This window comes from Lineus longissimus, chromosome 3 (assembly GCF_910592395.1).
Source record: "Lineus longissimus chromosome 3, tnLinLong1.2, whole genome shotgun sequence".
Lineage (NCBI taxonomy): Eukaryota > Metazoa > Nemertea > Pilidiophora > Heteronemertea > Lineidae > Lineus > Lineus longissimus.
The window spans coordinates 7,270,853-7,294,515 of record NC_088310.1 but is presented as its reverse complement, the minus strand read 5'-3'; the positions used below and the strand labels follow the sequence as shown (position 1 = coordinate 7,294,515).

The 23,663-nt window shown below is 40.4% G+C and overlaps 3 protein-coding genes across 3 annotated transcripts; 1 reads left to right on the top strand and 2 right to left on the bottom strand.

Annotated features, from left to right (window-relative positions):
- Positions 1–1,441: 1,441 nt before the first annotated feature.
- LOC135485621 (phospholipase B1, membrane-associated-like) lies at positions 1,442–12,024 on the bottom strand. The gene is made up of 12 exons (XM_064767856.1): positions 11,890–12,024; positions 11,493–11,596; positions 9,566–9,638; positions 9,071–9,197; positions 8,683–8,726; positions 7,768–7,876; positions 6,905–7,031; positions 6,564–6,721; positions 5,984–6,170; positions 5,529–5,621; positions 3,246–3,311; positions 1,442–3,007 (listed from the first exon to the last, which is right to left on the bottom strand). Exons 1-12 carry the CDS (start codon positions 11,966–11,968, stop codon positions 2,591–2,593), a joined length of 1,584 nt encoding a protein of 527 aa, XP_064623926.1. The 5' UTR covers positions 11,969–12,024; the 3' UTR covers positions 1,442–2,590.
- A 224-nt stretch (positions 12,025–12,248) lies between these two features.
- LOC135484727 (DNA repair protein RAD51 homolog 1) lies at positions 12,249–16,539 on the top strand. Its single transcript, XM_064766382.1, has 8 exons — positions 12,249–12,382; positions 12,736–12,859; positions 13,173–13,310; positions 13,566–13,683; positions 14,148–14,334; positions 14,633–14,746; positions 14,941–15,192; positions 15,284–16,539. The coding sequence occupies exons 2-8, from the start codon at positions 12,773–12,775 to the stop codon at positions 15,405–15,407; spliced, it is 1,020 nt and encodes a 339-aa protein (XP_064622452.1). The 5' UTR covers positions 12,249–12,382; positions 12,736–12,772; the 3' UTR covers positions 15,408–16,539.
- A 1,389-nt stretch (positions 16,540–17,928) lies between these two features.
- Positions 17,929–23,472, bottom strand: LOC135484626 (DNA polymerase alpha subunit B-like). Its single transcript, XM_064766259.1, has 15 exons — positions 23,338–23,472; positions 22,845–22,975; positions 22,501–22,592; positions 22,206–22,272; positions 21,901–22,013; positions 21,420–21,610; positions 21,104–21,192; positions 20,588–20,806; positions 20,230–20,391; positions 19,853–19,912; positions 19,568–19,738; positions 19,252–19,361; positions 18,882–18,941; positions 18,382–18,508; positions 17,929–18,242 (listed from the first exon to the last, which is right to left on the bottom strand). The coding sequence occupies exons 1-15, from the start codon at positions 23,420–23,422 to the stop codon at positions 18,099–18,101; spliced, it is 1,821 nt and encodes a 606-aa protein (XP_064622329.1). The 5' UTR covers positions 23,423–23,472; the 3' UTR covers positions 17,929–18,098.
- Positions 23,473–23,663: the final 191 nt, after the last annotated feature.

The following is a 23,663-nucleotide window of genomic DNA, read 5'->3' as shown; positions in this document are numbered from 1 at the left end:
GAAGTTCCTATGTGCAAACAAGCTTATGGTTTTCTGCCAATATCAGGGTAGTCCGATCAGGATTTCTCTTGTAATGCCAGTTCATCATCAGTTGACTCAATTCATGTTTGAAAATCATCCTCTGCAGGCACTACCTTCACGAGTTGGTTGCTGCGATTAATTAAAAATGTGGTTATAAATTAACACCTTGACTTGTTTTCTATCTTTACCCTTCCCATCTCAGAGAAACCTACCTAGGCTGGTTTCTCTGTCATACGGCCAGTGTTCTCCACAAAGCCATTTGTCAAGGTATCCCAGCCTACCTTGGCAGATTAACACCCTTCCTTCTGTACTGAACTTCCAGCTGTATTGCCTCCATAGCCTCCGCCCATACATCGTGACGGGCTTTGTCTGGAATCTGAGCAATGTCAATACATTGAGGGTCAAGATGCCCTGCCTTAGAAGCAGCCACCCTACCTTGCTCTAGAATTTTTCTGAAGGCTTCTTTGTGGCCACCCTACCTTAAATTGCCGGCCACCCTACCTTATGTTGCAAACTCGCAAACTTCTTGAATACCGAGAAATCCCTGTGGAGAACTCTAAACCAGGCTGTGACTGTCTCTTGATATCACAGCCTTGAGGTCTTCGATGTAATACCAATACACAGCTAATGCTATAAGAAAGACAAGATGTCCCATGATTACCCAAGGAAACTGAGCCACCACGCGATCATGTGAGGAAGCAAGTAATCGAAGCCGCTGTGGACCATTGGCTCAAAGTGTCAGCTAGTGATCTAGAGGTCCTTTAATAGTTGGAAGTGCTTAGCTCGAGACTCTACTCTAGGAAGGTCTCTTTGTCCAACTTTCCTTCTCCACCCAGCTGTTCATACACAAAACCACACAAGTGGGATTTCTGAGGTATCAGACTACAACTGAGCGATGGCCTTTGGCTTGGAGGAACACCTGTACTAGGAGACCACGGGTGGGGGAGGGGGTTTCCTTGCCAAAGACCATCACGAGAGTAAATGGTAAACCAGAGGATGAATTCTCAGATTGTAGCACTGATTGACTGCACTCTGGATGCATTGGACCGGCCTCGTCCTGTCGCCCGGTTAGGAGATCCAATTACGATGAGGCAATGGGCTGCCCCGGGAGTGTAGGATTGACCAGCTCATTGGAGCAATACTGAAAGTTTTCTGGATCAACCAGAATTAAATTGTGAAGCCTGATGATGACCCCTACCAGAGTAAGTTGATATCAGGCTATAACCACACCCTTTATTCTGAGTGCCTGATATGAGATCACCTCATATCCGGCCATGTATAAGACCCTTGGCCTTTCGACCCAGGGTATTAAAGTGTCTACCCACAGTGTCCACTTTGATGCAGTTGTACTTGCCCTTTCTCTCACTTTTCATTGATTTTTGATGCCTTCTAAAGGAAACAATGAACTGACAAAAACAGCTTTTTAAAATCAAAAAACTTTATTCAAAGACCATGAAAGTTTATTCAAACAGCAGTCGATTAATCTGAGGAGACGAGATCATAACACATCAAAATGAACAAAATTGGAAGAACACATTATATCAATTAGCTAATCAAGTGTGCTGCCCTAGAAGTTACAGTAGTTCCCGGGATAGTCGGGTTGGGGACTGGTTGCAAAACTCATTAAAATAATCGTGAAAAGCCGTAAGGGGCAATACTTTTAAGTACGTACGCATCTCAGGGGGTCAAGAATTTGGGCGGTCATTTGTGTACACTGTACACTTTCCTATCATACAAATTTTTACTCTTTGCATCTGTGGGTAAAGACTTTGGGCAATCTTGTGGATGCTGTTCATTTTCCAGTACATTTTTACCATCGTTTTGCATACTGGGAGGGGGTCCTAAAATTATGGAAAATATATGTACATACGTTTGACCCCCGACTGAAACATATCTTCAAATATTGACTCGTACAGCCTTTGTATTTTTGAAGAAAAAAACCCCCTTTGAATGCCAATGAAAGTCATCATTCAAGTGACTCCTTAAATATTGAGTCATACAATACATCTACTATATCTACATAATATTTAAAATACATTTGCAACATTATGATTCTGAATCACCCTGAGAACATTATCACATACATTCTATTACTTAAGGCATCTGACCTTTTGATCAAAAGTTTATAAAGCAAAATAGATATGTACAGTAGCACCATGCCTATTGAAGGTGAAAAGGAACAATATCCAACACCTTTGTCAAAATAGTTAAACCTGTACATCACATTTATGTCACAAGATTATCAATAATCAATAACAATATATCACCAAATATGCAGGGCATCAATTGAGCAATCAAAAATACATCCGATTATGTAGGACTCTCTTATACCTCAATAAAAACATTACACATTCACGAAGTTGCATTTGTGGAGAAAATAGATATGCAGAAATCCATTATCAAGTGCGCTAAGAGTTGCTCCGTCGTAATTTGATGAAGTGGTACTGAACTGGAGGTACTGGGTGTCTTCTTTCCCGTGATATAACTTTAACAAGAAACCCCATTGACCACAGTGCGATATAAACCTAGTCACACACACCCAGGAGTTCATATGTCAACATATCCCACCCTAACAATACTTAGGAGTTGTACTATTAGCGACTATCAGAGGCGACTCGGGAAGACGTTCATACCGACTCCTTCCAGCACGAGCAGCGATAGTCTTTCGCGCCAGTAACGCTAGAGCTACCACAACCAACAGAGTCAGCGTACAGCCGAGAATGATGGCACTGGTTGTTGACAATCCTGTTGATGGGTTTTCTGATCCAGCTTGTTGATTGTGGAAGGCGGGTTGTGCGCCTGCGCCAATTGGCTGTGCATCTGATCCCACACGGGCGCCTTTTACCCCAACATTCTGTCCACCAACGCTCTGAGCTCCAAGAAGACCAGATTTTGTGTCGGCGGATTTTGCACCGAGGAGATTTGGAACGCCCTTTAAGCCATCTCTGCCCCCACTATTCTTTGCCGTGGCAAAGTATGGGTATTCCTGAAATAACAGATATCATAGAATTGTCATAGAATTGGTTCATAGATTTGGCATTTTCAGGTTTTTAAAGGGCAAACAATTAAAAAATACTGCGTTGAGATGTCTTAAAATTTACTTTCTGCAAAGAAACATAAGCAATGACCAATAATTCATCAACCAATTTCTTTGTCCTGAGTTATCCCCCTCCCCCGCCGCCCCTACAACCCCCCTCTGTTGGCTGTATACGAATTGAACTTACCTCAGTAGGACACTCTAGTGGCTCTCCTATTCTCCATTCAGTTCTTTTCATTCCAACTGGCTCCACCTGGGACAAGGAGAAAGAAAATGAAAAATGACGCCTCCTTCAAATTGAATGGGTTAATGAAATGGCCAGGGCCATTGTGCTCACCTCATGTGGAGGAAAGATGGATAAAGAGCATGGTATTGTGTCATGTAGTGTTAGGTTTGATGTAGGTCCAAGCAATTACAATTTCCCCAAAATGGCCAATTTACAGTACATTCGACCTCTGTGACCTTGAAAAGTAGGTCAAATCAAAGAAGACCCGGGTGACACATTGAATGGTTGTTAGAATTAGATGTACCTATGATATAAAATTGGTGCCAATCGGGCAAGTCATTACTAGGAATAATGGCATTTTGATAAATTTAGGATTTGGCCCCCTCCCTGGAGGCCAAACGGCAAATCAGATCGCACCAAACTTCGGTACCTGAGATCACCTGACCAAGGGGTACATGTGTACTTAATTTGTGATCAATAGTCATTGCAGTTAAGAAACGTGCCATAGTTACGGCCTGACGGCGAATTTAGGTCATTTGACCTCTGTGACCTTGACAAGAAGGTCAAATTGAAAACCTGTGTGACATATACTGTATGGTGGTTAGATGTAACCATGATATCAAATTGGTGGCAATCGGGCAAGAAGTTAAGGAATAATCACATTTTTAAGGTTTTTGGATTTTGCCCCCTGGTGGTCAAGTGGTGAATCATATTGGACCAAACTTTGGTCCCTAAGATCACCTGACTAAGGGGTAAATGTGTACCAAATTTGGTATCAATAGTCATTGCAGTTTAGAAACGTGCCATCGTTACATCCTAACGGCCAATTTACACCATTTGACCTCTGTGACCTTGAAAAGGAGGTCAAATCAAAAACCCGGAGGATATATGATGCACCTTTGCTAGAAGTACCTACCATATTTTTTTCAAAATTTCCCGACTACTATTAAGGGAGATATTGCACATTTTCACTTTTAACGTTTGGCCCCCTGGTGGCCAAACCATGAAACGAATCGGACCGAAACTTAGTCTCCAAGGTGTCATTACATAAGGGTACATGTGTACCAAGTTTCAACTCAATAGCTCTAACAGTTACGAAACGTGCCCTGCTAACGGACGACGGACGACGACGACGACGACGACGACGACGACGACGACGACGACGACGACGACGACGACGACGGACGACGGACGCCACGGTATGGGATAAGCTCACCTCTGCTAAGAGGTGAGCTAAAAACGTATGTACCTGATGTACAACTTTAAACGATAGGCCAATATATAGTGCCACAGCATGGTACCGGGGGTGGGTTCTGGTGTTATGGTTTTTGTTTGACAACAAATGGGCTTCGTTTAGTCAAAAACTATTACAGTGGAACCTCCCTTAGCGGACACCTCTCTATTAGGGACAACCTCTCTATTAAAGATACTAGTTTTGGTCCCAAATTGGTACTTTCCATTCAATTTGACCTCTCTAATCAGGACACCTCTCTATTAAGGACAGCATTTGTCAGTTCCGTGGGTGTCCTTAATAGAGAGGTTCAACTGTATTTCAAAGTTTTTGGCTTAGTCAATACTGTCATATGCCACAAAACGATATAGGTGTACAGAACGTCCTTGATATTTATCATATACCCATGTGCACTGACCTGGCAGACAAATCATCGAAAAAACAAAAAAATACCTAAAAAAATTCATTTACACTTCACCAAAATCAAGGACAGTGCACCAAAGACCGACTTTTATAAGATAACCTTTTAACTTGTTTAATCGTCGTTTCTTTTCTACTAGATATGTATGGGGATGTGAAGAATAGAAAACTGATCTCGTGACCCGTCCTCGTCACTGGCGCAGCACTCAATGATTTTCTACGGCCTACAATTTTCCACCTGCCGTAGAAAATCATCGAGTGCTGAGCCGGCGACTCTGACCGGTCATTCAGTCGATTTTCTAATTGTTACATAACGCAATGTCTCAGATGTGACTTATGGTGGTTACCCAATAACACACACTCAGTCATGGTGTAAAAGGTACCGGTTTAAAAAAGAGATAGCACGGCATCGAGGGACTTTATTGCCAAAAGGTGACAGTAATATTTAGCGGTCCAATACAAACATAGCCTTTTGTGGGTGAAATTGACGTATGTGGGAAATCTATTGTGTTCTGGACTGCTTACTACAGCTGCCTACCGTTAATAAAATTCCTCATTAGAAAATAAATGATTCTTTTGACAAGATAACATACCATATTGTTCCAAAGCGCCTCCGCTGCTCCAGCATGACCTTTCTCACTGAAGTGGAAGCAGTCTGGAGAAAAGTAGCTCAGGTCATACTCATTCTGAAACATAAATAAGTATGAAGCATTTGAAATGAAAATATATCACCAAGTCTGAGGTAAGCTTATAAATCGCATCTCCTGCTGTCCTAAATAATTACTCAACGTCACTTCAGCTCGATTTTGCACAAAGACCAGAAAGGCTTGGGGCAATAATCCATGCCAGTCTGTCAGAACATGTTCAGAGGGCTGAGAAAAAATGAAAATCTAATGGATATTTCAAGATTGTTCAAACCCTTTCAAGGTACGCCGCAACTGCAATTACAAAACCATGAAATGAAATGGCTGCAAATTTTTTCCAGGTTTACACGAGTCTGGGCCCAACCACACCAATGAAATTCAACATGCAGCCCTGACACACTTACATTGGCCAATACAGGAGGTACTGTGTCTCTGAAGAAGGGCTGATGAACAACGGTGAAGTCATCTTTGGTCTCATAGCGTCCACTCCCAACAATCTCTGCGATGGTCGCCTGGAATGCCTTCGCTATGATCTGAACATTTTTGCGCCTTGCATCAGTAATTGGAAATGCACCACACGGACATTCATAGCTGCAATTTTACCAATCCAAAAATATTTGAATATTCCCCCCAAAGTTTGATTTTTATTCGAAAAATCTTATCTATGATGACACTTTTAAACATGCTTCTTAACATATAATATATCATTTGCTTTAAAATCCAAAAAAATTTAAAATTCCCCTCAAGTTTTATTTTATTTGAAATTTTATCAATGAAGACACTTTAAAACATATCATATGTTTTTAAAACATATCATTTGCTTCTAAACATATGAATTTTTCACACCTGCCTACCTGAAATTCTATTTATGAACTCAACTCACAGCTAACAAGCTCAACAAGCTACGGTATGAGGTACAGGAAGATGAACACTGCCGTCGTGAAGATCTAGCCTTATTCGATGGCAGTTTCCACAGATACTTACATATGAAGAGCAGCACAAACTAGTCCACCATTCAGATCAGCCAGAATCGACACGTCCAGAACTTCAACGAGATTGATGAAAGCTCTTGGCACCTCTGCGTGCAGGATATCCAATCCTTCCATAATCTTTGCCTTGTACGAATCGGGATTGTGAGCACTCTGAAATGATGACAGAGACTCTGACCACTGTGTCACTGATTTCGATGTTCTTTGAAACGACCAAAGAAGTACTAAGAACCTCTCTATTAGGGATGCCCTTGGAATTGACAAATGCTTCCCTTAATTGAGAGGTGTCCCAATTACAGAGGTCTCTCTTTAAAAGACAGCTATCGTGATACTTACCAGGTCACAGGCACAGATGTCATTGCCACCGATAAACAGAGTGATCACCTTCCAGTCATTTTCAAAGTCCACACCTTTCTCGACCTTCATTCTGTCCACAAGCATCCTGGCTTGGATGGGGATGTTGCTTAAAAAAGAAACGGATCATTTCAGATGCTTTTTACCCCCATTTTCATGTATAGACTCTTCCAGTTAATGCATTAGACAGATCCATAAGGAAATGTGGGGGTGTAAAGGTTAGAATGCAGATGTGACACAAAACCATAAGTAAATTAGAGTAATTAACCAATTTTCATATTTTGCATTATATCATCATTACTGACGTCATAACCGTATTGTATTTTTGCCAGCGGTACAGAGTCAACTTCTGACTATTGCCCACCTGTGTGAGGACTTTTACTTGCCATGGCATAGACACTCAGGTACAAGGGACAGCTTTTAGTCTCATTTGACAGACACCCAAATATTCATACGTTGTGTTTTGAAGAGCCAGGAAATTTAGTTCCTTGAAGGCCATGCTGGGTCATCCAGACAACCCAGGGATAAAATCCGAGCCCTCTGTGTGGTACTCTAGCCTGGAATATTAACCACAAGGCTATGAGGCTCCAAAATTTCTTTAGTTTGACAAATGTGACTCGCTCTACCAAAACTAGGCGCTTGTCGCATCTGAACTTGACAGGTTGATACGGACTTGTTGTTCATTTCCCTATTGTAGACCTTTTGTGAAATCTATTACAAACTGATTTGGTTACATTTCACCAAAGGTCTACAATAGGGAAATGAACAACAAGTCCGTATCAACCTGTCAAGTTCAGATGCGACAAGCGCCTGGTTTTGGTAGAGCGAGTCACAAATTCACTTACTCTGCTGTCGCTCCTGCCTTGGCTACATTCAAATGTGCATTGGGATTCATTTTATCACCAGTACCAATAGAAAAGCCACGCAGATTCGGATTGACAGTCCGAAGAAAGTCTGAAAAACCGTCATAGATCATAGTTAGACACTACTACCTAGGAAAAAGACCTCAAGTAGACCTGGAGTCCTCACTTTTAACATCGTACTGTAAACCGAGTAATGGTCACAAAACCCAAATCACAAATTTTCTCATTTTTTATTGGGCGCAGACTATTAAATTCCGCGTTTGCTGCCGAAATTAAATGGCTAATGCAATGGAGTTGAAATTTTCAGATTTATATTTGGGTTTGCTTCCCAAATTGCGAAAATCATGAAAATAAAATAATTGCAAACATTACCCTGTTTCAGTATTAGAGTGCTACGCTATGAGGGATCATATTTTTCTGTTCTATAATTTTAGATGTTCTTTCTTTCTACATTGCGCAGTGGGTTAATTGATGTCAGAATGATAACTTTTCAAACTATAGAGAATGGGATTTTGGAATTTAGTCCACTTTATTATGACTGGTCATCATCATATGGTGCGTTATAGTTACATCATTCCCTCTGGACATCATATGATTTGATAAGCTGGGCAACATGTGGCTATGAAATCCGTTCCATAGTGCAAACACCAGGTTCAAACATGTCAAAATACATTTACTGTAAAGCAAAAGTACTCACAATGATTGTGACGTGATATGCCTTTTGAGAAATCTTTTTTTACAAAACTGCCAAACTGCATGATTTATTGAAATAAATCAAAGAAGCAGAGTGATTTTTTATATTTTTCAATTCAAAGAGCAAATTAAATGGCCATTAATATTTGGGGTCAAAAGCAAACAAGGGACCTCCTTCAAAAACTGCTATTAAAAACTCCTTACTTGGTATAGTTTTTCTTTGCACCCATGTCTTATCACCACCAATGCTGTAAATATAAAAGTTCATAAGTTTCCACTGCTACTTATAAAGTTGATAATATAACGGCATGACCTCCCAATTAAGGACACCCATCTATCAGGCAGACACCCATTAGAACCACCTAAATTGAATAATGGTATGCAGGATTCACGATCCCCTCCCCATGGGTGTCTGCAATAGAGGTTTTGCTGTACCTGCAGGTGAACACAGCAATTTTAAGGTAGCATCAATGTCAGTAATAGCAACAATAAACAAGGACTATTTTTGGCACCGGTAACAGTACTTAAATTCTAATGACAGACTCAGATAAATTTGATACATCCTTTGGCAAGGCTCCTATACGATACTTACCTCCACGAGTCCCCTCTCCACTGAGTTAAAACACCAATAGCAGTTTTTGCCTGGATTCCATTTCCACCAGTGATTGAATCCCCCATAGCGGCCACAACATCTATATCACCAGGCTGGAGTTTATGAACTAAGATACAAAAAAGTTGCATATAAAGTGGGCGCAAAGGGCAGAGAAAATGATGAAAAATATTGTTCTGCATCAATTTATCAGTCGTGTGTTTATGACCAAAACCAAAAACATTGTTGATCAAACTAATCAACCACAATCAACAGTGATCAATCAATCAATCAATGGCAATCATAATTGTAGAATATTCAATATACAATATTGTAGACCTTTTGTGAAATCTATTACAAACTGATTTGGTCACATTTCACAAAAGGTCTACAATAGGGAAATGAACAACAAGTCCGTATTAACCTGTCAAGTTCAGATGCGACAAGCGCCTAGTTTTGGTAGAGCGGGTCACAATTATAAAAATATTGTCCTAATACCTGAAGTTGGTTTCGCCGATGATTTTTTCAGGTCACATGGAAATGGCTCATCAGCTGACGCATGAAGCAGAGGCTGAAATCAAACCATCATTTGAATTAGACTATGGAATGAGTATGATTATTTTTGCGTCAGTACCAGCCGCAGGGAGGTTTGTGGCATAGTAACCGCTCCATTGAGGACACCTGTGCTATCAAGGATGTGGCATTTAGAACCAAAGTGGTCATTTCCATTGAAATTCACCACCAGAATCTACGGTGGCTGGGAAAGGACATGGTGATTTTTATTTTCAATGACGATGTTTATTTTTTATCTCAGGCGCCTGACTTACTAACTCAGGCGCCTGACTTACTAACTCAGGCGCCTGACTTACTAACTCAGGCGCCTGACTTACTAACTCAGGCGAGTTAGTAAGTCAGTTAGTAAGTCAGGCGCCTGAGTTAGTAAGTCAGGCGCCTGAGATAGTAAGTCAGGCGCCTGAGTTAGTAAGTCAGGCGCCTGAGATAAAAAATAAACATCGTCATTGAAAATAAAAATCACCATGTCCTTTCCCAGCCACCGTAAGAATCAGCCCTCTCAAGTATTGGACAGCATTTGTCAGTCCTAATGGTGTCTTTCAGAGGCTCTACTGTAATTACTTTTCAACTGTTCTTAATATTAGTGCAAGGTATCAGAGAGGTCACCAGGTCACCCATGCCTTGTGACATCAAATTTGATAATCATCTGAGCAGATATCAATAATAAATAAGGTAGAAATCATTAAAAAACAAGAGATATGACCAGGAAACAATAGACATTAATGAAAGTGGGTACATATAGGTCAATTATCAGCTGGACAAGTGTGTCAGGGTCTTGCATTTGTGGCTTCCTTGTTTAGGTCATGAGTAGAGTTGAGAGGACATTCAAGAAACTGTTTAAACTGAAAATCTGCTGTTCTTCTCTCTCTTCCTGTCCTGAACCGAGCTAAAAGTTTAACTGAAGAGATGAATAGGGGCATGGATAAAATTTCAGATTTTTAAAAGCATTTTTGCCATTTTCGGACTGATCGTAAGTGATTGACAGGCTAGAGAAGATGCACAACAACAGGCTTCATGGGAAGCCGAAATGATTCACCGCAAACTATCCCATCATACAATGTATGCATATGCAGATAATTCAGCAAGACGTGATCCCCTAGGACCAAAATCCCCATAATTTATTTACCATACAATTTCATTAGAACTGAATCTGCGGGATGGCCTCTGATGTTAGACAGTTGGCACACCTGTCATCAATCTGTGCTAAAAGGAAAAATGTGACCAACCACATGATCAAACTATTGATCTATTCAGACTCTAGAGTATGGACAATGCCGATATCTGACATTTAGGTAACAATTAAAACGTAATCGGAAAGACCAATTGAAATTACCAGCTTAATGCTGAGTTAAAAGTGTTATAAAATGTAACAGAGGAAGGCATGTGCCTCTTGATAAAGCCAAATAACATGAGATAAGACTATCTTGTAAACAGAAGTTAGGCCTGTCATCAAAATGATTAAGTGATTTAATCACAAACACACTTCCTGATATAACTTTATATTCGTTTAAAGGACGGCTTCAAACTCATTCTATCACTTCTTTTTGGTTATTATTGGTTCTTTCCAAAATGGTCCAAACTGCTATGATAGAAAATTAAGGCTTCCAACAGGACTACTATCATTATACCATCCTGATTCTCATGTGTTAGCGTCACCACTATAGAGCTCCTGACTCATCTCAACACAGGGAAACGTGTCTTTCACTATGATGTGCCACGACATCTGCATTGCCAAGCAGTCCCATAGACATGCCCTGATCCAATCAGCTTCGTTTGAGATCAGCTCAAAAGAGTAGAATAAGCCATGTCATAAGGGACCAAAAGAAGATATGATGCTGAGAAAAATACTTACGTCTGTTTCGTAAGCCTTCAAGTGTTCTTCATAAGCTGCTTTGAGAGTCGCATTGCTGCTGATGTAGTTAAGCGCTTCTGTCAGCCTTTCTTCAAAAGTTAATTCTGTAAGAAAGATGAATCAGTGAATAATAGAGACTGAGCCATGCTAAAAGGCCCACCTGCCAAGACCATGGGGGATGGACCACGTGAGGGCCTGAGCGGCGATCATCGAAGCACTCCCCAGCACGGATCGGAAGGGCCCCAGTAGCGAATACTCTCCGGATGTGTATGAGCCTAGCCTTTAGGCTTAGAGCAATGTCCACTCCATGCATGGACCCATGGATGGTTGGCATGTGCTTTGTTGTAGGCCTAGTGTATAGTATACAACAGTGTGTAAAAAAAGTTTTTATACTTACTGTTAATTTCCTCTATTGGTGGAACTGATTCAGCTGCAACAGCGAGAACAACCAACACGCATAGCACTAGAGGTGCCATGTCTCACCTGAACTGCTTGGCTGACAGGTCTGTTCTGAGTTGAATAACACCAGCTGACTAGGTCATTTTGTAGTGGTAACAACTTGAGCATGTGCCAACTTGAGCACGTGGCTTTGTTATTATTTATCACGTAAATGAGGGAGGTCAACTCATTTGCATAATGCATGAACTTCGGAGCGCCACTATCGGTGCTGAGACAAACCAGGCTCTGGTACATCAAAATCAATGATCAGCCAATCACAAGCAAGAAAAACTTTAGCGCGAGGCAGTGATCGCGGGATTTTACGAAAAGAAAATTTTATTTTTGTCGTCTAAAACCTCGAAATACTGTGATTGAAGGGGGAATATATAAACATTTGGCGTCGCTTATGAAACCTAGTTCACACTCTGTTGATATCACTCCATAATAATCAGGTAAAATACTTAACTTGTCACAGAATCAGTTAAAATCGATGACAGTATTTCTGTACACTACACAATACAGTCTACATCACTGCAATTATCATTTGGTATGCATTCCCAAGCATGACATGCATGATCGTCGATGCATTAGCCTCCAGATTAAAATACATCATGCATCGAAGAAATTGAGGAGTGAAGCATATTAGCACTCCTGTGGCAGTGGTGTTGAGGACTTCTCTCTCACTACGTGGCTCTGTCAGTGAGTGTGTGTATGCCACGCTGTGCATGGCATGGCGGACAAGCTCACCACTTCGGTGTGCCCCACTGCCATGCCTTTATGAAAATGTTTTGCAATGTCTTTACAGTTGTCTTTTACAAAGAGTTTGTTATCATTAGCAAACAATGGCGATGCAAGTAGAGAGGCAGACTGCAAGTGCAGAAGTTGAAGCAGAAGAAGGGTTTGGACCCCAACCTCTTGAAAGATTGGAGGTCAGTATCGAAGTGTAACATATAATCTAACAAAATAACATGTGAAGTGACTGTCTAGCAAAAAAGAAAATTCCGAGTATAAGGCTCAATTAGTCGATACATGGTAATTGTATGCGAAGTTTGCAAACACATGACTTGATTTATAAAGTGTCTATGAAATTGAATTCTTCTGAGAACTGATTTGTTAGTTGTACATTATCTTTTAAGGTACAAATGTCAGACCTCTCCTCTTAATAAATATTGTTTAACTATGATTCATGTACAAATGTTCCTGTGGTCTTACGGTGTAAAATTATGTGTGGTTATCATTTAGGCTCATGGTATCAGTGCAAACGATGTAAAGAAGATGGTAGAAGCTGGTTTCTGTACAGTTGAATCGGTCGCATTTGCTCCAAAGAAACAACTTCTGGCTATCAAGGGCATAAGTGAGGCAAAGGCTGATAAAGTGATTGTAAGTGTTGGCAAGACAGATCCATTGAATCTAATTCTGGTATAATGAGGAAGGAATTCACCCCTTTGTTATCACTCAAAAACCATTCCATGTGATCAGAGGAAACAAGAGTAAACGAAAGTTTTATTTGTCATGTGGGGCGTATTTGGCCGTGCCAGTTTGATCCTTTCATTCCCTCCTTGTGTAGACAATTCAGAATCAGATAAGTAGATTTGATTAACATGTTAGTTTCCACTTACTCGAACCCTTTTTCAGGCTGAAGCAGCTAAACTTGTTCCCATGGGTTTTACAACTGCCACAGAATTCCATCAGAAACGATCGGAGATCATACAGCTCACAACTGGATCCAAGGAATTAGACAAACTTCTACAAGGTATCTTACTCAATGCCAGTTTTAACAATTCAGTTTTATCGCTAGAGTCAAGTCTTGGCAGCCATGAGTCAAATTCTTTTAAACCTGCACATCAATTTTAGCCTGAAGAGAGGTCCCTTGATGATTGAAGTTTACTAAGGAGCCTCATAGCCTAGTGGTACTGCTGGCTACGTGTACCCTGCAATAAGGGCCCGGGTTCGATCACACAATAGGGCCCGGGGAGAGCCATGATTGGTATCTTTGGATAGACCAGCACAGGTTCAAGGAACTTATATTCCTGGCTCTTTACAGCCCTTTAAACATGTATGAAACTTAAAAACAAGATTCTCTGTACCCGAGTTCCTATGCCAGGGCAGGTACATTTATACCAGATAAATCCATTAGATTCTGTGGTGGATGTGATGCAGCAAGTTGCAAATTGCCAGAGCACAGGCTAGTTTTCTCATTCACATCTATTTTATCAGGTGGAATAGAGACAGGGTCCATTACAGAAATGTTTGGAGAATTCAGGACGGGAAAGACGCAGCTTTGTCATACTCTGGCGGTCACATGCCAGCTGCCAATCGATGTCGGAGGTGGCGAGGGGAAATGTCTCTACATTGATTCTGAAGGCACGTTTAGGCCGGAGAGGCTGTTGGCTGTTGCCGAAAGGTTAGTGTCCCATTGGTATTCCAGTATAGTAATGGGGACAGCAATGCAATGACAAATTATCTTAATTCTTGAAAATTGTGTCTCAGCCAAAAAGTAAGTTATGTAAACTTTGGTCTGTTTCTGTTTCTGTGAAAAACTTAGAATTGAAAGTTAGATATGTTTTGGTCAGCACAACAAACGAGAAATGAAGTGATTTGAGGAACAAAATGCCTGATGCAAACCCTCACAAGTGTGAGTTTTGTATTGATGTTTATGGGTAGAAATGATAAATTTTATTGAACTTTTTTCTTCAATTCAGGTATGGTTTGTCGGGACCAGATGTATTGGACAATGTCGCCTATGCTAGGGCGTACAACACAGACCACCAGACACAGCTACTTATGCAGGCAGCTGCCATGATGTCAGAATCCAGGTAAGTCATACTGAGGCAGGATTCAAGTCAAGATTTCGTGTTACATAATCATCTTTGTCAGTGAGTAAAGTGGGATGGAAACTAAAAACTTAACACCATAAAAACTGTTTTCAAATTACATTGGTTTTTTAGTTCAAATCAAGATATAAAACCTCTCAATCTAGAGAAAAAGCACTTTTCCATTCTAATTACAGATATGCGCTACTAATTGTAGACAGTGCGACTGCTCTATACAGGACGGATTATTCAGGACGAGGTGAACTTTCTGCGAGACAGATGCACTTGGCGAGGTTTCTTAGGATGCTACTGAGGCTGGCGGATGAGTTTGGAGTTGCCGTGGTGATAACCAATCAGGTTGTTGCTCAGGTCGACGGTGCTTCCATGTTTGCGTCCGATCCCAAGAAACCGATTGGAGGAAATATTATTGCCCACGCTTCAACAACAAGGTCAGTCAAAAAAGGCAACAAAAATCAAAAACCTCTCTACAATTCATACTCCCATGTCAGGAAACTGATTTACTGCTTTATCCTCTTCCAGGTTGTATTTGAGAAAAGGGCGTGGTGAAACGAGGATTTGCAAGATCTACGACTCTCCATGCTTACCCGAGGCCGAGGCGATGTTCGCTATCAATGCTGATGGAGTTGGTGACGCAAAAGACTGAGAAACTTTTTCAGAATCATGTACATTTAGGAGTGGACTCGTGTATTCCAAAGGCAAAGTGGTCCGATAAGGCTGTGTTGGATGCACCATGTTGCAAGGGACTGAAGACATCCGTGAACATAGTGATTTTTTTCTCTGGTTGAAGACACCGCGTCACCACAAACTTTTTCAAGGGAAGAAAACCTGGCTTGCGTTTGACTTGATTGCTTGAATAAGCTATATAGACCAACTGAAGTTGAGTCACAGCTTGACTGAGTTTTCATTTCTCATTGGATTATTTTGAACAATTTGGTATAATATAGAGTATATTTTCAGACGTTTGATTTCATAAGCTAATTGTATTTGTGTTCATATGAATTATTAAAGAAGAAAGAGGATACATGAATGCAACCATTTCTCATGGATGTGTATCGTGATAGTATTGTGTATGTAGTATGAAGAATTGAAGAACTTGAATAGGTATCAGTTTGCCTGTCAGCTGGCATTGAAGACGCCATTATCTTGCTGATGAGTTTTTAGGCACCCATTTTGGCATCTGGTGAAGAGTTGATAGGGCACAAAGACCATTTTGGAGGCTGCCAACTGCCATGGCAGCAGGTAAATTGAGCCCTGCAGATCCATACACACTTGGTTTAGATATTTACACACTTTGTTTGTCCATTTATATTTGAATAAGGGTGAAATTAAAGTGGCATTTTTTTGTTTACGGTCTTAAATATAAAATCAAAAACATTGAGATTGATTACACAGTCATTCTTATATTTATCTTGTTCTATTTATAGCTATTGAATTGTGTGGAAAAGACATTATGTAAATTGGATGAAATCATTTGACTATTTGATTATTTGCTGTCTGATTTGCCCCATTAGATTTATCATACATGTACAGTATATTGTCCACAATCGAAAAAGTAGTACCTATCGTAAGTCGGAGTACTTAGCTGATCAGGACTGTTGGGAGTGGTGCTGCGGAAATGTCAGTACCTGTCTCCTGTGAGTTGCTGGGTTTGATCCTGGTCAGTCTTGGTTTTTCTCATGTAATAAAGAGGGCGATACTCTTCGACAGCATAGGAACGAGGCCTGGGGGTTACTGTAAACCTGTTTGGCATTGTTTCAGTTTGTATATTTGTATAAAGTGTAAATAAAGATTTCATCAAGATACAATACGGAGTTACTTCATTCTTCCAGCAGCTGGTTATCATAGGTTAAGAGTTGGCCTGATTGTTATGATGGCCTCTGATGTTCTAATGAGGTTGTTTCCGGTTAATATAATTTAGCATGAGACAAGGTGTCTTTTGGATCAGTGTAATGGGAGACCAGAGTCCTTTGGCTGAGACAAGTACAAGTTTGCCCTTCACTGGCTTCAGTCTACTGAGCATTTTACATGGTTGTCTAGATGAGGCCATGGATTGGACAAGCATGTGGTTTTATCTCAATTCTTTAGGAGTGGTTAACACTGCTGGCTACCATGCAATTGCAAGGAGAACCCAGGATTGTATCCTGGATGAACTGCCGTGGCTTTTACAGAACTGAAATTCTTGCCTGAATATGAGATATGGGTCATGTCGGATTAGACTAAAAGCAGTGATCCCTGTAACATACCAGGGCAAGTAAAAGATCCTGCATAGGTGAACAGAAGCCTACAATGAACTCAATATCTCTGGCTAAAATACAATAGGTTACAACGCCAGTAAAGACAATGAGACAATGATGACGGACATGTCATGGGTCAGACAAGCATCTATTTGAATCATAGTTGGACACTTTGTCCCTGGGATCAGACACAAATCCAATATTTGCAAAGATAGCCCTTCTTATTGGATTGAGGAGACAAGATTGGATCAGGTGTACTGAGGGTCAGTGTGATGAAAGTCGCTCCTCCAGTCTATCCTGAACAATTACACTATAGCACTGTTTGTCAATATTTTACCAGAGATCATCGAGGGCTTCATGCAGAAAGGAGTCCTGTTAGGACATGGCCTATATAAAGGACATTATACTATGGTTAGCTATCATGTTACGATATAACCACACGTATTCATCTTTTGGAGTTTAAATTCAGGGTTCCGGATGTTTCACTGACCAAGCTAATTGAGCAAAATCTTCCTGGGATCGAGTCAGATAAGACAAATGACTTCACTGGGCTTAAAACTGTCTTTGGACATGACATAGTCTGTCAATTATATTGCAAGTCGTCATCAATTGGAGTTTAAAATCAGAGTGTCCTCCAAGGTGTTTTGCTTTCCAATGTTGACTGAGCTACACTTTCCCAGGGTCGAGTTAGATGAGACAAAGATTGTTTGTTCCTTGGGTCAGATTCTGTCTCATTTAAATTGGCATTGGAATTACATTTATACAGTCAGCTTTTTGGGAGACAAATTTTTGTCAACTTGCATATCCAAGGGTTGACCAGCAATTCGGTTGCAGCTCAGCTGTTCAGAAACAAGGACATAAAACAGACAAAGAAATATCATAGTTGTTTATTTACATGTACAAATAATGTATAATTTCGATACAGTGATATTTGATATAATTTTAGCTTCCTTGGTCATACAGAGAGTAATCAAAAGCAGTCTGGGGCATTAGCTTTCTTCATATTGCTCCAAGAGTACAAGCACATTTACTTCGTGGCTATGTTTATAGTCAGACTCGTGTCAACTTGTTTCGTATTGGTTTCATTCTCCAGTGTCTTTTTATATTTTGATCACCCGAGCAGCTATCTTCTCAACGATGTTCTGAGGGTCATCAGTTGGTTGGACGATAACCCTGGCATAGGTACCCCCTACCAAACCCTTAGCCAGACGTCCTGGGTTGATGCAGCAGCTCTTGCAGACGTCCTGAAAAACGAGACGTTGATATATTATTTGGAGCAATCAGAACACATGCATACTAAAACTAGAGTAATGAACATTTTCCCCTTAAAAAACCCAGCTTGGTTGCTGACACTTATGCACCAGAAATAATGAGCCCCCTCACCTTGACAAACCCTCTCATGTCGGAGGGCAGAATGAGAATGTGGGGTATGGTATTGATTCTGGCGTGCGTCTCAAATTGGTCGAGATCCAAGTTGGTGGATTCCTCTGGTGGATATCGCGGATAGAAGCTGAAACGAAACAATAGTTGTGTCTTAGGTCATCATTATGCATGTACACTTCTCGGTGTTTTCTGACCCAAAAATACCCACGTTCAGAAAATAGAGGTTTGGCGGCCAGCACTTGCATTCCGACTTGACAACAACACATCCTTTTTTACTTTGGGCAAGTAACTCCCATAGCCAAGTCCTCTGATTGAGACTCAGAGCCATGTATGGTCTCAAGCCAGGGCAAGCAAAAAAACCCATCTAAGCAAAAATTATGAGTATTTTGAAATTGACTCGTCTGACCGGCTGACGACCAAATGTAAAAAATCCCAATTGGCATCCAACTGCAGTGGCATGCAACAAACAGAAGACAAATGAAAAATTTTCAGACACATGCCTTTGTTGTAAGAGAAAATGCTTTGCTAATCTTGCCAAGCGATCCGATGATCCTGGAGGGCTGAAAATAAAAATGTTATCCTATTACTAAAAGCTTTGCAGAGATGCAAGAAAAGAGGGGAGCGAGCTGACTTTTTAAAATTTAACTTTTATGTTTAAATAGTTGTCAGGTTTTTTTCACCTAATTGTCCTGAATTAGAACACTCCAACCGGGATAAAATCGGTCACCTGTGATTCGAAAAGAACATTTCCCCTACATGTACATGCAAAATATTACCAGTTTGCAAAACACAAATATTTTCGTCAACGCCAAAGATCTTGCCCTACGACACTATAACCCTCTTAGTAAGTTATGATCATAATCCACTTACTAAAATGATATTTCTTCTCCGCCAACATGCATGATTGCATCCGTTGATGTCAGGCCAATACTGATGTTGTTCACGGAAAACGTGCAGGGGTCTGACAAGAAGTGCACTCTCTGAAAAAGATGATCAAAATGTTATTATAAGCAGCTCTACATGTACCGTGAAACCTCCAGTAACGGTCACCTCTCTATTAGAGACACCCTCTCTATTAAAGATACTGCATCTGGTCCAAAATTGGTCATTTCCATTTTCATTGAACTCTGTAAACAGGACACCTCTCAATTGAGGACAGCATTTGTCTGTTAATTAACTTATTTACCTCTTCATTCAGGCCTTTTATGTCGAATGGTGGCTGTGGGTAGATGTAATTGTGGTGAACATCTCGACTCGATGGTACGAATATCAACTCCGTCTGCAAGCTTTCTGTCGCCTGAATTATCTGATATATCTGTTGGTGAAACAGCTGCTCATACGTCATATCTGTAAGATCCTGAAAAAAGTTTGGTTTGATAGATGATATGTTATAGCCCAGAAACTGAAATATCGAGATGCTCATGAAATAAGAACAAATTCAGAGAGTGGCATTGGAAATTTGGGAACTTACATTTTCTGGCTTGAGGTACTCGTTGTCTTCAAATTGTTTGATGTCTACAAATGGTCCTAACTGAAAAAGAAAGATAGTCTAATTAATATAAAGTTTGATTCGGATGAGGGACAAACCATTAGAGTTCAAGGCTTGAAGTAGCTGTAACAACTTGAGTAGCTGTTTAAAAAATATTGCGCTGCAACTGTAAGTGCCTGTGGGCCGCAGTTGTGAAACTACATGCTACATAAGCACATGTAGATCACCAAAAACATTGACTCTTTCAAAACGCAGCTAACCACTTATTCAAAAGACCTTGTGCCACTGGAGATGGAGCGCTAAGGGCCAAGTTTCATGGAGTAACACCATACAAAAACTCATTATTTTTCCTTACTTACAAATATACAGACATCAGGTTTCTCCCTCTGAATCACAGTCATCAGGTCACCGAGGGGCTCATAGGACAGGCTGTCTATTGTAGAGAATGGACCACATGCTATTAAGAACTGTAAGGGCGAACCCCTTATCGGGCCAAGGTCAGCCATAGGCGGGGGAATACCCTGAAAAAAAAAGAAAATTAAGTTGTATGACGTCATCAACAACTTCTGATGCCTAGTTAGGGGCAAAGCAGATGTCACATAACAATAAGTCTCACTTCACACCTTGACTATCTCAGGACTGAAGAGTTCTTTCAACTATCAAATACTAAAGAAGAACCACCACAAAATATGATTAATAAACATTTAGGCCACCCACCTCATAAACTTTCTTTGCAACGAACTTATTTCCAGTGCTATTGATACCGCTCATTGCGACAATCTGGCCTGTAAACAGCGAGAACTGCTGGATTTCCGAGAGGTCGACCGGTATGTGCCGCCCGCCTGACGTCTCTCGCGAGCCCTCCAAAATGACTGACTTTGCATTCAGCTTCCCAAGACTGTCACAGCCAATTCTGCCAACTACTGTGACTTCTTCCTGAAATCAAAATGCAAACATTTATTTTCATTTTCCTTTGAGCCATATGCCAATCTGTTTTGTCAAAGTTGTTTGATACATGTACGTGCTACTCTAACTGAGCGCCAGTTCGCGTTATCAGTTTGGGGACATCATCTACGGTCATGAAGGAGAAGCATATCACAAACTCCAAATGGTTCTCACTTTGTATGTTTTGGAGGTCCAGGCATGGTACGAGGAACCACATTCTTGCGCCTCTTTCAAGGGACATGACCAAGGTCACAACCACTTTGCAGCAGTAATTAAGTCAGAACTTACTTGCGTTGGCAATGCAACGTGAGCATATTCCTCAATTTCATAATGTTTTTGAAGGTAGAGGCCCATGTCCTCTATCATGTCATTTAGCACTGAAATGAAGTTCAAATGAACTTTAATAAACAACTGAAAGTCAATGTTCCCAGCAAGTCATGTTAGATAAACAACTAGTGAAAACTTTTAACAATGAAAAGCTGTCATGTGGGGAGCACCTATAAACACTTTTCAGAAGTGGAAACCGGGCCTAAAATTGTAACTTTATTATCCTTAAATGTAATATAATTAGCTCTTTTTGGCCACAAGAACCTCATTCACTAACCATCAGCCTTGTCACTATACTTCTGGAACATATATTTGTATTTTTTCGTCAGACTTGCTGTTGCATCCAACTTGAAGGCAATGTCTTTCTTTGTCCCATCCCCTTTCCACGAAACTCGATCAACCGGTCCAAACTTTGTCACAATCTCTCCAATATTAGCCCTGACACTGTATTTCTCGGATTTACTGGAACTGCAATCAAAGGTAAAATGAGTCTCCACAGAAATCAATTTGGGTTTTCAAGGATGAACTGGAAAGGTGCTCACTTGAACACAACCAGCAGGAGATCCAAGCTGTGACTCGGCCGGGAGTTGAACCCACGACCTCTTGATAATGAGACCAACTCTTTTCCACTGGGCTACTGCTGTACCTGATCAACTTGCCAATAATTGTCTGAAGAGCCAATAATAAAGAGCAAAGTTTGCACCCCTGCTTTCAACTCACATGATGAGGAGAAGATAGCTGAGAAGAGGAATGCTTACCTTACAGGTGAGAAGCTTGCTGGAGAAAATGGGACCACAGGACTCCTTGAGAGAGTTGTCATCCGCTTATGGGCTGGAGGGCCCTCAGGTGTGATCTGACGTTTGGGCATCTGTTGTTTGAGAGAAGATGAAGATAATATAAATTAAGATATTGAAGAAGAGGTGGCATAAAACCAGCCAGATGGAGATAATGAGAAGTTTTTGCAGTTAAAGCCAGGTAGGCAAAGCAAATAAAACCTGCCAGAAATATTTTCTGGGTCCCAGCATACATGTATTTCCTGAAAAGTGTAAGAAAAAAAGCCTACCTTGACCATGTTTGCACCAGGAGTAGAATAAGCACCAAACAATTCATCCACTATGTCAGCATCAACTCTGAAAGGAGAGAAAAATTTGTGTGATTGGTACAATGTAATGTGGTATCTGACCAAACTGTACAGTAATACTTCAGGATTCACAATTTGTCATCGCAGCTGAACATGTCCAGATCAACAGTAAACCTTATTGGGTCAGCATAAGAGCAATGTTTTTTTGGATCATTAAATCAATCTTTATACATGAAATGAATTCAAAAGCAAACACCCTTTAAAAATATGAACCTACCCAGTATCTCTCTGTTTTTTAGCAGAAAATGACCCTTGCTCTGGCTTTTTCATTTTAGGCGTCTTTGGGACTTTCATGCTCTTCTTTTGCAACTGGCAGAAAGTATGAATAAAATTGTCAATACAAGAATAAAAGTTAAAGATCTTTTTCCACACAAGCGGTTAGTCGACATGTATCACTATCAGTATCACTAATGCCGTGTTTCAAAATGTAATATCAATATCTGTAAGATATCTATACTGTCTTATGTTCATATCAACTTTTATAACTATAAACCATTGGCTTTCTACCGCATCACTAATTCACCCTCTAAGGAATAAGACACAGAAGTTGGCAACTTTTACCTGTCTTTCGAAGTTGGTGACAATGTCGGGTGTCAGTGTGGTCAAGTTTATACCAGACGTCTGAGCAAAGGCCACCCATTCTTCCACGATACCAGCTGCATCTTTGTGGTGAACTCGACACAAGTCTATCACTGAAAAAAGAACAGGGGAACGAGTTTACAAACCCCGTTAATGGGCCAAAAAAAGGTCATCGGTTGACGAAAGAAGCGCCACTGGACTGTTCAATGAATTAATAGTTGCATACGATCAAACAACGTTATTTCCAATCGTTAATTGTAAATTTTAGCTCAAACAGAAAACACTGCAGTTAGAATATATCTACCCCATCAATTGTGTAACACAGCTTGAAATAAAAAGACTTTTTGTTGTCCGAAAATAGATCTAATTTTCAGGTTTATAGTTGTAATTTTACATGGGTCTAATTATCGGATGACCGCCCAACTCTCAACCGCCGAAATAAACAAGATTTACGCATTATCTGGGTTTTACTTACATTGTTCTATGACAGATGCATCAGGGGAATTCACCCCAAACATCTCCAACTCTTCCAACAGATCATCTTCACAGACAGAAGTCATTCTTGTCTTTTCAGATTTCTTCTTTTTCCCGCGATGGCGTCCATGAAATCATGATAGGCCCTATACCGCAAACATTTGACTAAAGTTTGAAACAAATAAATGAGGATAGATAAATCATATGAGATAAACTGAAAAATTATACATATAAGTTCTCTATCAGCTGATATATATTTAGTATTTATTCTATCAGTACTTAATGCACTCATTTAATGTTTTGAAAACCGAGATATTCGTATTTCCC